The 16,349-nt window shown below is 41.8% G+C and overlaps 2 protein-coding genes across 2 annotated transcripts; one reads left to right on the plus strand and one right to left on the minus strand.

Moving 5' to 3' along the window:
* Positions 1 to 3,110: 3,110 nt before the first annotated feature.
* tma16 (translation machinery associated 16 homolog) lies at positions 3,111 to 5,681 on the plus strand. Its single transcript, XM_079278058.1, has 7 exons — positions 3,111 to 3,182; positions 3,266 to 3,375; positions 3,818 to 3,855; positions 3,957 to 4,041; positions 4,132 to 4,280; positions 4,389 to 4,431; positions 4,776 to 5,681. Exons 1-7 carry the CDS (start codon positions 3,180 to 3,182, stop codon positions 4,948 to 4,950), a joined length of 603 nt encoding a protein of 200 aa, XP_079134184.1. The 5' UTR covers positions 3,111 to 3,179; the 3' UTR covers positions 4,951 to 5,681.
* A 974-nt stretch (positions 5,682 to 6,655) lies between these two features.
* On the minus strand, positions 6,656 to 16,074 carry marchf1 (membrane-associated ring finger (C3HC4) 1; the record flags this gene model as incomplete). Its single annotated transcript, XM_079279269.1, has 6 exons — positions 6,656 to 6,966; positions 8,783 to 8,927; positions 9,055 to 9,235; positions 11,728 to 11,801; positions 12,425 to 12,475; positions 15,988 to 16,074. 6 exons carry the CDS (start codon positions 16,072 to 16,074, stop codon positions 6,656 to 6,658), a joined length of 849 nt encoding a protein of 282 aa, XP_079135395.1.
* Between the last annotated feature and the right edge of the window lie 275 nt (positions 16,075 to 16,349).

A 16,349-nucleotide genomic window follows, 5' to 3' on the forward strand; every position in this document is an offset into this window, starting at 1 on the left:
GGATTATAAAAAATAACAATTAAAGAAAACTGGCATGGATATGATGGTCATGCAGTTATGATTCTCTACGGATGAAGACTGTCGGCCTACTTTGAGAAGACTGCAGGATTTTCTTCATCTAAGAGCAGAAACATGGTGGTAGCAGGTTTCCACATGATGGCTGGGGTTTGAGGTTTCTATCAACTGTGCACAAGTTGATCCTTCTAAAAATTGGAGAGACATTTCTCTAAAAAAATGAAAAACATCAATCACGTGTTGGCGCTAGAGGAAAAGTCAGAGGAAAGTCATACAGGCCCTGTTACACAAACTTGTAAAGAAACGTATGTGGAATAAACATCACACACACACACACACACACTAAATCAAAGAATACACAACACAGAATAACAGTGTATTCGATTTCTGAGCTCATTGCGTGAGGTCAAGTTTAAGCGACGACTTTCATAACTGCCGCCTCAAAACTTTTGCCTCTGGGAAAACCAGAAGTAAATGAAGTTTTTCTAACGAATCTCTTGCTTTATAGTTCTCGTCGGTGACTAAGGAGTCATCTTAGTATCCATGGCTGCCGTTGCTCTTTCAAGAGATTTATCTATCTAACTGTGTCATTCGATCTGAGTCGGGTGTAACTCACTTCAGTGGACACACACTTGCTTTGTTACTGGGAGTTAGTGGCATTCTAGTGGTGGAAAAGTACTTTACTTAAGTACAGTATTGAGGTACGTATTTGTACTTTACTTGAGTATTTCTATGTATTTCTATACTCCACAACATTTGAGGGGGAAATATTGTACTTTTTACTCGACTACATTTATTTCACAGCTGATACTAGTTACTTTATAGATTAAGATTTTATACAATCAAAGATTATGATCATGTTATAAAAAAACTAAACGTAGTTGATGACTGAACCAGGTGTTCCCAGTTGTTTGCACTTTCACCAAATAGTGATAACGCCGCTAAACATTTGTACAGCAGAATTTTGTTTTTTCTTACTTCCCGCTCCTTACTCCAGCTCCTGCTTACACTAGATGCATCAGTATTAATTAACAATCTAATAATGTCATATATAATGATATTCCAGTGGTGGACATTTTTCAGCAGCAGGAGTACTTTTCAGAAAGGTCTTTTTAAAGGAGTTTTATTTCATTGATAAAGTGAAAAATACCAGGTGTCTCCTACCTTGAAAGTGTTTTTTTCTTCTTCTGTTGGCATTGTGAAATAAGAGTTCACCACAGACGCACATGACATTTCCTGTTGAACAAAAGAAAGGTGAAGACACACATGAACACTTTATTGCAAGAAGCATATTGACACCTGAACATCAAACCAACATGTGGTTGTTGAACATCTACACCACACAACCATAGATCTTAATCCGCTTCTAGCCACCACTCTTCTTGGATCGCTTTCCGCAAGATTTGCGAACCTGGCTGCAGGGATTTTTTTTTATTAAGCCACAAGTGCATTAGTGAGGTTGGGAACGGAAGTTGGGCGATTATCTTTAACTTCATCTCAAAGGTGTTTGATCAACGGGCTTGAGGTCAGGGCTCTCGGAGACCAGTCAAGTTTTTCCACACCAAACTGGGAAATTCCTTTACAGATTTTGCTTGTGCATGTGTTGTCATGTCAAACTGTTGCCACACAATGTGAAACACTTTGAAACTGTGAACAACAGCCCCTGATCAAACGTATGTTGACGGTATGTCCACTATAATACCACCAACAAATACACATTTCGGGGCCGAACATCAACCAGCTTTTAAAGTTGTAAGTTCGTTGTTCCTGATTTTGAAATGATGGTGTGAAGCAAACCTGTTCCCCTGCCTCATATCTGATCTTTTAAACATATGAACCAAGCAAAGCAAAGCAGCCTGAGGTGCTGGAGGAACCCGACTGGTCTCAACTAGTCTCGCTGCAGCAGCTTGAACTGGACTGATCAGTAACATCGCATCCTCGTTTGGGTTGTTCATTGGGAGCGGCTGGTAGTTTGTAGATTTTGCGGATGGACCTGATTTGCGATGGGGGTTGAAGCATTTTGAGTGAAACTGTATATGTATGTATGTATGTATATATGTGTGTGTATGTATGTATGTATGTAAGTATGTGTATATATATATATATATATATATATATATATATATATATATATATATATATATATATATATATATATATATATATATATATATATATATATATCATTTTTATTAATTAATTATCTTTATTTTTATCTTTTATTTTATTTATTTCATAGTTTATTTTTAACGTATCCAACTGTCTCACTGAGCTTTCTGTCAAAGCACTTTGTGAAGTCTGTTTTTAAAGGTGCTATATAAATAAAGTTATTATTATTATTGTTATCCATAATAATAATTTGTAGGTCTAATTATGTCTGTGCTTTACTCATCTGTCTAATCGTTGAATATTTATTCATGAATCATCTCAACACTATGTAATGTTTAGAAATTAAGTGCTGCATAGATAATAATAGCTTTGTGTTTTTGTTTTGTTTATCATAAAACATAGAAAATTACATCATTTTACAATTTGTCAGAGTGCTATTTCACATTTCTCAAACAGTTGGAAACAGGTGATAATCAGAGTTAAACATCTCACAGTTTGACAAACTCACCTGTTTCTCTGCTCTGTCAGCTTGGATAACTATGTTCTCCCAACTGCACCGTGCTGTCCTGCTGCTTTCATTTTTGGTAATCCTCTCAGAAAGATGCTTGCGATACTGAAATATTGGCGAGATCATCCACTTTACATTAAATCTGCTTATTTCTAAACCAGCGGTTTGGTTTATAACCTTATAAATGTAATTGAATCAGTCTACAATTCAAAAGGGGAACTTTTAAATGAATGCTGAAAAATAAAAATCCACATCCTTCACGGTGACTGCAGCCAACATTACTAACATTACAAACTTTTGACAACTCCGACCCGACAACAGTTTGACAAACATAGTTTGAACATAAATCATAGTTTCATTTGAATGATTATACCTCTGGCTCTTGAGTCATCCAAACGTTAAATCACTTTAAGTTTGTCACGCGCTAAAATCCGGAACCGTTTTGTGTTTTTCCGCAACACATACGGCCGAACTTTGAGGACGGACCGGTCTACTTCCGGTCCCGTTGTCAACATAAGAGGACCACACGTGTTGTCAATCACTAAAAATGGTAAGCCTGGTGTACTATTAATGATTGCAGTTATTTTTAATCAGCAGCTTCCTGATTATTTAATATTTCTTATTATTTTTCAGCCGAAGGCTCAGAAAGGACACGGGAAAGCCCCGGAGAAGGTTGTTCACCCGTACAGCAGGAAAGCTGCTTACCTCAACCGGGAAGAAATCCGACTGAAAAAGAAAGAAAGGTGTGAGGAATAAAATAAAACCAAAATAAATGCAGCACATTAGCTGCGTTTGAGCACAGCTAACCTCCAGGTGTCCTTAAAACTGTAAAAGTAAGGTAGTAAATGCTTTACAGTTAGCCCTAACACAGTCCATAATAGGATATTTAGAACATACTTTTGTTCAAAAGGAATCTATAGTTTTATAAACCGTGTATATATTTATTTTGTATGCAAAATCTGATCTTTAAAGTAACTACAACAGACGGATAAATGTGTAAAACATTTGCCCTGAATTGTGGAGAAGTAAAAGTATAAAGTAGCATTAAATGTAAATACTTAAGTAAAGAACAGTTACAGTACATTTCCACTTGGTTAATAATTGAATGTAATCAACCATTGCTTCGCACACACTGTTGTAGAATCGGATTACTTTCATTTAATTGTTTTTTTTCTGATGCTGCAGGCAGAAGAGTGACAAAGCAACACGTCTAAGCAGCATCGGTAAGCTCCTTTTATCATTCAGAGCACACCTGCTGGCTGTGAGGATCAAATTGTTCCCCGTTAACACCACGTCTGTCCTCTATTCGTCTCTGAACTCGCAGGTGAGAAGTTGTTGTGGTTTCAGGAACAGTTGGATCCAGAAAAGACAACTTACACCAAAAAAGATGCCTGTGACCTCGTCGAAAGGTGAATGATTTATGAAAATGTAGTTTGTTTCCTAAATCTGATGGCATTGTGACATCTAGTGAGCTTGTGTGTTCTTGTGTGTGCGTGTAGACACCTCCAAAGGTTTGATTCAGAGCTTGAGCAGATAGAGCTGATGAACGGCATCAAAGGCCGGCAGGGTCGCCTCCATGGGGCCAGAGAGGCTGTCATCAAACAGACCGTCGAGCGAGAGCGAGCGCTGTATGAGGGCGTCGGGTGTGGTGAGTCCTCGACGCGGATACGAATACACACACATGTTTTACATGAGACCATTCAGTGTGTTGGGGGGGAGAAAAATTCCATGATCCTGTGTTTTGTCCTCTTCGCAGAGATTCCAGACATCATTAATACAAAGAATCTGAAAACATTCAGGTGAGTGGGTAGAAATGGTGTGTGTGTGTATATGTGTGTGTGTGCGCGTATGTATATATGTATATATGTATATAAAAAACATTTTTGTGTTTGAAAAGTAGCCGTAATTATTCAGCTTCAATGATTCGACAAACAATCACGCAAATGATGAAATTGAACAAGTATTCCGATTTATTGCAACAACTACATGGAATAAAAAAAGCCTAAAGATATCAACACGTCAAAACTATTTAAATTATTTCAAATAAAATTGGGATATTAAGTATATGATTTGCACATGACGTGATGATTCCTACACCTCCTTTCTGGTAACGTTTGACTTTTTTTTTCCATTATTTCGGCAGGGAGTGGACTGGCGATCTGAAGAAACTTCCAAATTTGAAACTGCGGAAGGTGTCGAACAAAGATTTGGAAACGAAGAATGAAGAAGAGGATAAACGTGATGACGCAGAAGATGATGATAATGATGAAGATGATTTGGATGATGAGCAGCTGGAGTTGATGTCTGACTTAAACTGAGCCTCTCCCTGTCGGACTGTAGCTCAAAGCTCCATTCGTTCATTCAGCCCGACTGACCGTGGAGCTGAACATCAGACGGACCGCAGAAAATACTTTTTATAGAAAGTGTGTTTTTGTGCTGCTGCTCCATGCTTGTCCAGAAGATGGTGCCGAACTCTCAAAGATGTCAAACTAAAGTTGTATCAGTCTGTCCTCCTTTTTAAATTCTTCTTGTTGCCCAGTAACTTCACACCAGCCTGTGAAGGGTTCTACATTCATTGTTTATTGCACAAACAAATATGAATTGTATGTAACCGAAATACTTCATTTTATCCAATCGGAGATTGTTTTGACAAAGATGTTGAGTGCTCTAATGTCGTGGGGGCTAAAAGACACGAGAGGTTTTCTGTAACTTGACAGCGATGCTGATAAAACACCAAATTAAACCTGTAGAAAAGTGAATAAGTGTAAACAGTCGCCTTTTTTAGACAGACTGGTCAGTCTGTGTGTCAAGTCTGATGTAAAGCCATTTATGGATGGCAACCATGAATGAAGTTACATTAAATAAATAGCACAACCTCATGAAGCTGCAAACTCAAAACAATGTCATAAATAACTGGGATACTTTAGATTTGCTATTTTAAGAAATAGTCAAAACTATCCTACCATAATAAATAAATTCATCTTTTTCAAACAATACATTTTTCAGACTGAGCTCAATAATAGTTTCTCTACTTCTACGTTCACTCTTTGGTGTCTGAAGACCTGATTGTCCAGAAAGAGAGTTCAGGCCTCGGTATGCTTCAAACAGCGTCTGAAACAGTTCCACGTGTTTGCCCACTTTACAGAATGGTGGGCCAAGTGTGCACAGTTGTGAGAATAAATGTCTGCTGACGGAGAGCGTCCCAAACTGTGCGAGGTTATTTCCTTTGTAATGACAACAGTGCTGTGTTCTCAACTCGCGTTCTGTACTCACACCTGCTATTGTTAGTGCACAAGTGCCTTCACACCGACGAGTACAGCAAAATGTAGTTGCGATCTTTGCTACGGTGCGGAAGGGGAGGGACTGCCAAACTTCCCCGGCCATCGTGCTAATTTTACTGTCTGACAGGAAGCAAAAGACCCGGGTATGTCCAACAATCTTTAGCTATCAGACACCAAATGTAGTAAAAATAGAACTACGTGTACGTTTTAGCACGATATCTTAACGCGTCATTGGCATGTGGAGTGTGAACAGCCTGTGACAAGCAGCTCCTCTTGAGTTACTCGGGCCTTTTTCGAAATGTATTTCAACTGATGGCATTAGATAAACAGTTAATTGTTAACATCCCAAGTTTGAAGCATACTGAGACCTTGAAAAGCATCTTCAGGGTGTTCACAACTTCAACTCGTGTCAGTGCAGTTTGAGAAAGTGCAGATAGGAATAAAACTCAATATATTACATAACTACAGTCTTTACAAACTTCTCTTGCTGACGGATTTATTCGACTCCTCATTTCTCCGGCCTTACTTTGCACAGTCACGTCACTGCAGCCCTTCTTCTTTCAGTTTTCCGTGATCACTGAAGGACATAAAATCCATCTCTTGTGTCTTAAGATCAGTAATCACAGGCGCTGAGATGAACGCTAAAATATTGTACGAGTCGAAAGGACACGCTGCCCACACCAGCTTGTGTTGTGTGAGCAGCGTGTGAGTCACGATTCTGTCTGAGTGGGAGGAGAATCGCTCAGACGGGGTTTTGAGCCGGCGCCACCGCAGCCTCCAGCGACATGTCCGAGTCCATCAGTGCCTCTGGAGCCGGACCGACTGGAACCTCCACAGTTTCGTGCCTGCCGTTGGTCAGGGTGCTGGTTCGGGCCTGAGGGTTGTGCAGCTCTTTCTCGGGGCAGTTCTGCACAGTGATGATGCGGTTGAAGGCCTTGAGGCGGCGCCACAGCTGCAGGTAGATTTTACACTGGATGTACATGAAGACGAGGCCGCCCGTGAAGCCTATGGCCACCACAATCAGCTTGGTCCAGAAGGGCCACTCGAGCACACCTGAGGACACGCACACATTGTGAGTCATCCTGCAGGACGCGTCATGGATCATGATGGTGGTATGTGCAGAGCTGTGCTTACCATTTGGTGTATAGTATTTCAGAAGAGTAGCTCTCCATAATTCGTCTGCAATCAAGGGTGAGTGTAATTTCTCTTTAATTCTATGACCTCTGAATAAACTCGGGATGCAGCGATACCGATGTTGGATACGAGGTCGATACTCACTCGAATAGCTCCATCAGATAGCAGTGACAATTTATCGATGTAATTGTTACATTTTTGTTGATGAACTTAATGTTTAAGTCAGGCCAGATGTTGCCTCACACATAACAGAATGGTCCCAGTCTCTTCCACATAGTGAGGCATACAGCTTATTAATTAGACACTGATATCGGATCGGTACTCGGTATCGGACGATACCCAAAGCTCAGGGGTCGTGACTGAAAAGTTGGATCGGTGCATCCCCAAATGAACAACAAATGTGTTCTGCCATTATTTATTGGATACAATAACATATCGGAGGTCCTACGATAAGAGAATAATACGGATGCGCTGGGATTACAGCACAACACACCATCAACAAACACAATGAACAGACAGAAGTACTGAGGGGTCGATTTCCAATCTCAAATAAAATTGCTGTGAAAAACTGGTGAATTCTGGTTCTTGTGATGAAATCTAACATCTGAAACTTGACATGGCCTTTTTCAAGACATTTGTTGTTCTATTTTCGAACATACTGTAGATCTTGCTCTTGAATTAAATGCTTTTCTCTCAAGTATTGAGCGCTAGTGTTTACATTAATGGATCGTCGATGTCAAATTTCACGTCTTACAAGAAAGTAGAATCTACAAATGAATTGAACTTGTCTTTGTAAAGACATTGATGCTGCAGTAGCTTTATTGGAAAGTTGCTGCACCTTTTTTTTAATCATGTTTAAACACAAGCTATTGGTGATTTTGAGATCAAATAAATTGTATTTAAGAACATTGAAGATGTCTAAAAACCAACGTCATCACGAGAGCTCGACCTCTAATGTGCAGATGGACACGAGGGGATGGGTGACCATCACAGCACATTTAGAAACCGGAAGGTTTATACGAAACAATAGACACGTACTTTTCACTCGTTTGGAGAAAACATGAAAACGGTGGGTGACTACACAGGAAATGTATCATCAAAAATCACTACACCAGAGTCAGACAGGTGTAAAGATCAACAGGTGGAGCTTTTGACCACAAGGGGCGCTACAGTGCAGAGCCTAAATGGTACAGTACTGTTTGTATTAGGTGACAGGATGTGACACAAACGTCTGTGGAGGGCAGTAACACATAGACATTTTTATACAATGGAAGAATTGCACAGCTGATCTGATATCAGATGCCATTATTTTATCGAATAACAATTGAATACATTTATATCTCTCTATTTGTTATATTTAGTTTTTACAAAGTTAGGAAAGCATGTCTGAGCCGAGCCATAAAAGAATGGTCCCAGTCTCTTCCACACAGTGAGGCATACAGCTTATGAATTAAACTCTGGCATCGGATCAGGAATCAAAGCTCAGCTATAGTCGGATCAGAGCATCCCAACGGTTTAGTCCAGTAAGCCACACCTTTTAAAGTAAGGTTTTCAAACGTTTACTGAGGTAGGAAATGTCCGTTAGGCCTCACTCACAATACCTTTAGGTGAGAAATGTTGTTTTATAATTCATAAACTACCCATGGTACCTTTAGTTTGCCATAGATCAGAACACGTTTACTCTGTGTGTCTCTGGCATGTGAGAAAGAGACAGAGAATAGGGGAAGGTACTCACCGCTCTTCCCAATTCTGATCTCTTCCGCGGTTCTCTTGACCAGAATGTAGACTGACCACAACATACACACTACTGCCAACAGGTGAAACAACACCGAACAGAAGATCTTCCTCCTCTCGCCCTTCGTCATGTTTAGCCTCTCCCACTGGAAGATGGAGAGATGGAGGTGGGGGGGGGGGGATGAGGGGAAACATTGGTGGAAGAGAAAAATGGTGTTCATTATTACAGCTTGTTCATAGCTGTGAATTAGATTCACGAGCGAGGGCCGATACCTTGCATAAAGGTTTGAGCCTCGTCTCCATGACGAAGTCAAACTTGCAGAGTTCACAGCAGCGAGTGTCTGAGGATTTGATCCACTGGTTGAGACAGGTCTGGTGGACAAAAATCAAGCTCCCAGTGCAGCGACATGGCATGATCAACGGGCACTCGTCGTCCCCCTCACAGTGGCAGATCCTACACACACACACACGCATTAGAAAAAATACACATGAGACCAGGTTATGATATGTAGCCTTTGAACTATTTTTATGGAATTATTTTAGTTTTTTGGAGTTTCTTTTGCATCCTTGACCAAGAGAGTTTCCCTTTTTGGCCGATAAAGTTAAAGGTGAACCTATCATACACACACACACACTCATATAAGGCTCACAAACACCCACTGACCTGCAGACCTCCATATCAGAGTCATCAGAGTACTGCCTTACTGTGCCTCCATTCATACCGCAGTGTGTCTGTGGTGCGGGCACTGACATGTCCCCACCCCCTAACCCCTTTTCCTGGTAGCTCTTGGTGATGAGCTCCTCGCCGTCCTCTGCCAATGAGGAGCTGCCTCCTGACTTGTGACACTTCTCCTTGTCTCTGCTGAGCGAGCCTTCCTGCTGTGAACCGTGGCCGTCCCTCTTCAGCGAGGCCGTGCTGCTGTGGCGCTTCTTGAGGCCCCCGCTGTCCTCCACCAGAGGATGGTTCTCCTTCCCTTCATCTGAGCCCACCGACTGCAGCTCCATGACCCTGTCTTCCCCTCCTTTCCTCCCATTCGCTGCATCCCTGTCTCGGCCGCTGCCGCCGCGGTGGCAGACTCTTCGGGCTTTCTCTTTGCTCCAGCTGCGGGCCTCGCGCAACGCCTCATCGTCAGAGGTCGAGTCCGTGGCCCCCGAGCAGCGGAGGTGCGGTGGGAGCTCTCTCCGGTTCTTGGCGGACCGCTCCCTCTTCTCCCCGAGCTCGCTGCGGTCTGAGCTGAGGCTGCGGTCGCTCTGCTCCTGCCTGCCGCTGGTTTCCACGCAGTCGCTGGCGGTGCAGCTGTTGCGCTTGCGCCGGTGGTGGCGCTTCAGCTGCTTCTTCTGCGCCGGAGCTGACGAGCCCAGAGCTGCGCTGGTGACGGTCATCTCAGAGGTGTTTGTGTGCTTGATGTTTTCGTGTGATTCAGAAACATCCTCCTCTAAAGGGGTCAGCTGGCTCGAACTGAACACACACACACACACACACACACAAACAAACAGAGAGATGATCAGATGAAACGAGATGGAAAAGACATGAATGTGATGACATTAACTCAACACATGTAAATAGATACAGTAAATAAACATACAGTCCACAGGTATATGTAGCCTTTGCACTATTTTTATGGATTGATTTCGTTTTTTGGGGGTTTCTTTTGCATCCTTGACCGAGAGAGTTTTCTCTCTTTGGCCGATAAAGTTAAAGGTGAACCTATCACGCACACACACTCATATCGGGCTCACAAACACCCACTGACATGCAGACCTCCATCTCAGAGTCATCAGAGTACTGCTGTATGTGCCTCCACTCACACCACAGTGTTTCTGTGGTGTGGGCACTGACGTGTCCCCGACCCCTTTTGCTGGTGGCAATGAGGAGCTGTCTCCTGACATGTGACACTTCTCAGAGGAACATTCTTTTTTAGAAATGTGTCAGTGTTTTGAGCCACAAGCTGAATTCTATCCAGCTCCACTGTCAGTGAGTGAAGGTAGGAATTTCTCCAAACGTTGGCAACTAAAACTAAATAACAGTAATCTACAGAATCAATAGCCAATTTAAATGGGTTGGCATTAGGCTATGTAAATACATTTAGAATTATATTAGCCTATAATTTGATTTTCAGAGTCAAAATGGATAATGTCAACAGAGTAATGTATAAGATTTTCAAACTCAAAATAATGAAATATACAATCCGTTAGTGAACAACTTGGCCTGGATAACAGCAGACTCATTTCACATGATGCAAGTTCTCCTAAATTGTGAGAACGAATGTGTCCGTACGAGTGGTTCTTGCATGAGGACCAATCGGTCTAAATTCAGCAAATAGTTTTCCGATGAATGTGAAACGCATTAAATTCGATGTTCCTTGAAACTCCCACCAGCTTCCTTGGTAACGGGAAATAATATAGAGAAAAAGAAATTGGACATAACTGAACAATGAAGTGAAAAGAAATGAGAAAATCGATTGATTGATGATCAGGCTGGGTAATCAGAATAGGAAATGATGAATATGGAACGATCCGAGCATGCTATTTGACAAATGGAGGTCCAAGCACTCACATACATCCCATGTGTTCAAACCAAGCATCCTTGCAGCCTTCAAGTCACAGGACTGAGCCTGTCAGCTGCAACCGTACCACCAGTAGATATCAAGGATCCCATATCAAGGATCCCATTTCTGCAATCAGCCATCTTCCCCTCATTGATTGCCCTGTGGGCGCATCATTGGATTTCAGCATCCATTTTAGTTCTATTAATGCCCTCTGGGTGCGGCAGACCACACTAAATTAGACTCCCACTCAGTTGAGAAGAAACTGTGCATGTGAATATCACAGAGAGAACTGTGGCTGCTCTTTCCTTTTTGGAGATATTGTGTTGGTGTCAGCAGATATTTAAGAAACCTCGGTCTTGTACTTCTGGGGTAAAACTGAAAGAGACAGCTGTCTCACCTGCATATGTCCTGAGAAGACGGGGTGATGGATGTTCTTGAGGCTGTAGTTATTCCTGTTGTAGAGTTGCTGGCCTGAAACAACCAACAGACTAAATTCACGACTCTTCCATGTTGCTTTGCAAGTCACCATCAACAGTTTATCGAAACATCACAACGTCTTCACACAATGACTAAAGACCACATCATCAAAATAAACATGAATGATCTTTGAGCTTAATTATTCAATTTTTTGGTTGTTAGCGGGATTAACAACCCAAGATAAGCTGACATACCGCCCTGATGTATTACAGCCTTATAAAGTATTGCTAATATATTAGCATGTACACGTCCAGCTCTGGTCCGGCCTCCAAAAACTCATGAGAAATGTACCACGACTGTTAAAAATGTTAATTTGCTGTTTGTAAACAGAAAGAAAATTGCTGAAAAAAATGCTTAAAGGCTCAAGTGACCTGTTGAGCTACAAGTGTTGGTTCTACTAGCAGCTCTAGCACATTACACAAAGTCATAGCAAGCACACTTCAGTGTCTCGTGAGTCATACAACAGTGTGTGCTGAGAGCAACCTTGTATCACTAAGACTTCTAGCATGAGCACATTCTGGCACGTTAGATTCTGCTGGAGTAAAAGATGCTGTCAAAACACTGGCAGCTGCGACCTTGATATTGGCCCTTTAAGAGCTCTGGTATTCAGCGGTTACCTTAGAAATGTTGCTGGATCGACTCCCTGAGCGCCCGGGGGTCTTCCTCCGCTGCAGGAAGAAGAAGAGACAGAAAATCATTCGAGACCACAGAGAAGTATGTGATGCTCTAATGGCACATGGCAATGCAGCCGGAGGTGTTTAAACCAGTGATATATATGTATATAAAACATGAAAACAATATTTCACTGCACTCACATGAACATCGGATCTAGGGGCTCATTCATCTCACCGAAACATTTCAGTGTGATTATTATATTATTAAGAATCTGCAGATTAGTAATTAAGAAATGACTTAGTTTAGTCGATAAAAATGGAGTCTTGAAATTGTATTTTAAATATATTATAAAATAAAGAAACTGGAAAAGTCTTTAGGATCAGAAACCAGATTGTTTCCAATGGTTGATTGTTTGTGATATTTTTCTGTCAATCAACAAATCGCTCAATCTACTGATTGTGTCAACTCTAACCTGCTGTTAGTTTCATCTTGGTCAAATATGTCAACGCCAAACACTGCACAATGACTTTGTTTACATCTAAAACTAGATTTTCATTTGTAAATTCACCCCAAAGGCCCCAGAAATAAGTGAAATGTGAGAAGTGTGGCACCATTCCTTGAGTTGTGTGTTGTTACGGTAGTTTAAGATTCGATACAAAGATAAATTGGGACATGCTAATGCTTTAACTCTGCAAAACCATATATATATATATATATACTGTATATAGCAACCCACACACAGACACAGTCTCTGCAAATCAGTGAAATAAATAAGAGAGACACTGACAAGTACCAGACTGCATCTTCCAAGCTGATCAAGGGATTTGCTGATAGCCAGGTTTAAATCAGCAGTCCTGTGTAAAGTCAAGGTAAACACTGCAGCCTCCTCTGGGTGTTGGACTACATGGAGACATGTACTGGGAATATAGGGCACATGCTTGTAAGGTTTGGTATTTTAACGGGACACATCAGATATTCATTTTGAGTCACAAAACAGATTATCTGCCACCAATTCACATATCTACTCCATAATGTGGTTAAAAAAATGTATTTAGTTCCGAGGTCCACAGCTTGTGGACGTGTGCTCTTCAGCTGCACCGAAATGTTCAGAATATTTTTCATTCGTCTGAATTTGCAGGTTTGTGCAACTTCATCATTTTAATCGTCTTTAATGGTGCATTCATGTGCTCATGTAAACCTCAGCGTAGGCTGTCAAAAAGCTGTCAGAAAATGAAACTAAAAAACAAACAATAAACATACATGGTCATTATTATAAGAATATATAAGAATAATGAGGAGTTTTTTCCTAAAAGACAAACCATGGCTGTATTTGAAAGCGCGTACTGCAGCAGTACATACTGATATTTGTTTTGTGCAGGATGTAAACAAAAGCTAAATCGACAGTATGCCAAAGAATACATTGTTTAAGGGTTTTGTCACAGTTCAGCTCCACACCCTCCTCACTCTACCTGTCAGTCACTCCCTCCTCATCACTCTAACGCCCTTCACCTGTTCACTCACCTGCCTCTGATCAGCAATCAAGCCCCTAACTCCTGCCTCCCAGACACACATTTGCCAGATTGTTCTTCGGTTTTTAAAGCCAGACTCTCCAGCACGCTCTCACGGGCTGATCTCCTGTTTGGGTCCATATACAACCGGTTACAGGTTGGGGGAGCTAAACCATGCATGTCTAAACCATGCAGTCTCGTTGAAAGTAAACAAACATAGGTCATAAACTCAAAAAGATTCAAAGCTCAAACCGTATTTTTCAATAATTCTTGTCCTGTGCTTAAAGAGCTTGTTTACAGGCTAAAACCTGGCTCAGCATACTGCAAAATAAAGTGATTCACCGGTTTCATACGGCATACTACTGACGAACACAGTGTGTATTACATACTGCGTTCATCAGTCGGCTGTTTCGAATACTACCAATGTTTTGCCCGCAACTGTCGAGAAAAGCTGGGGTCTCCACAGCACAACATGACCAGTGTCATCTACACATACAGAGGTGATTGTTGTTGTTTTTACAGTACGATGAGAAGTTTGCTGAGCTAGCAATTTCCTCCAGCTTCCAGTCTTTGTGTCAAGCTAAGCTAACAACAACTGGACCCCTTTTCTGACAACACCGACTTTAAACTGATATCAATCTTCGAATCATCTAACTCTTAAGAAGTAAGTAAGAAAGCGAGCAACAGTGTCTTTTAAACATAAACAGGTTCAACTTGCTATTCAGTCTAATTACTCTCCCTGTCTGACAAAGCCAATAAAGTGTTCAAACAGTACTACTGTGTGTGTGTGTGTGTGTGTGTGTGTAGCATCTGTACAGCGGATGCATCGGTTTCATAATCACTCTGATTTCCCAACTCTTTGGTTCACACCAAATAACCACCGATAGAGAACAGCAAATAACCTGTTATGTTACATCCAAAATATCCTCAATTAAGCTTCACTAGGCTGGTCTAAGTCACAACAAAACATTACAGGAAGACTTGACGAGACACAAGATCGCAGCAAAACACACCGCTCCTTCCTGCTGGAGCGTCACCCTACAGTTCAGTGCTGCATCAGAGACAACATTCCACTGTTGCTTACCTCAGCGTCTGCTCCTCTGGACACTGTGACTTTGGTGAGTCTAAGTGTGGACATGTGCATGTTTCTGCAGAGGGGATTAAGTGATGTAGCGTGGACCGAGGACTATAGTTTGGCTCTGTGCTCTGGCTTGGGATAAAAAAAACAACAACAACCCTACAGCCACATTTAGACAACCAACCATGACGCTGCAGCTGCACTGTTCATATTTGGTCATGACGTGTTTCACAGAACCTAACGGTTGTTTAAAAATCCGAAGTCTTTCTTTAAAACATAAAATATTTGTTCGTAAATACGTTACCAGGGTTGTGTTGTAACCAAACAACCCAATATTTGCCATCACATTTTGACTCTTTACGGTTTGATGGATTCTGTATATTACTGTGGCCTTCACTGTATATGAACAGGTGTACCCACTCATCGACTGTTGTATGTAAATCTCTCCTCAGGCTTACTTATGTACAATATGCGTAAAAATCTAAATGAATACAGCCCATGATGTCAGTTCTCTCACCCTATGGTTGGAGGAGTTTTTCCTATATTGAAGTCACTGACGAATGACAAATGTTTTTCAAAAAGCTCGCGACTATTAGAGGCAGATCTTGTGATCCCAAGCTCTGGTCAAGCTCAAGGTCAGGCTCTGTGGAGGAGGCAGTTGAAAGCCTCAAACCCCAAGTGAGGGAACAGTGATAAAAGGCTGCTGAAACCATACATGCAATGTATGTGAGTCACTGAGTTGACTGCCTGGAAGCTGGTGGCTGACACACTTACACAATCAAGATCAATGCTCAAGGACCATCAAATTACTTCTACCTTCTGACAACGCAAAGCTACAATCTTAAATGTCTGTAATCTGACCAACTTTACATTTCGTTTTAAGCCTCAACTGCAAAAAAAGACAAAATCAATCAATCTTCAGGGTTTTTTTCAGGCACCTCAAAGGCTCGATAGCAGATTAAAGAGCTCAGAAACTCACCTCCGTCTTGTCTTTGGAGCGAGTAGCACTCTTGCCGTTGCCGGCTGTCTCCTTGGCCGGAACCACAGTTATCTGTTGTATTGGCATGCTGCTGTTTCCAGGCAACGCTGTTACTCCGGCAGCATTCCCAGCACGCCGCGCTGTCCTGTCCGATCTCTGCGTGTGAGCCGCTATCCCATCCACCAGCGGTTTTTAGGGGAAAGCGGACGGAGCGACTCGCTCTCCTTTATCAGCCCAATCCGGATCATCGAGAGGAGCGGAGTTGGAACAGGATCAGTTCACCGTGGCAACAGGAGGACAGCTCTAGAGATGGTGGGGTGTGAGGTCGTCATGACAACTGGGTAACTACTCAACAGTGTGCT

Source organism: Melanostigma gelatinosum (genome assembly GCF_949748355.1).
Source record: "Melanostigma gelatinosum genome assembly, chromosome: 11".
Classification (NCBI taxonomy): Eukaryota; Metazoa; Chordata; class Actinopteri; order Perciformes; family Zoarcidae; genus Melanostigma; species Melanostigma gelatinosum.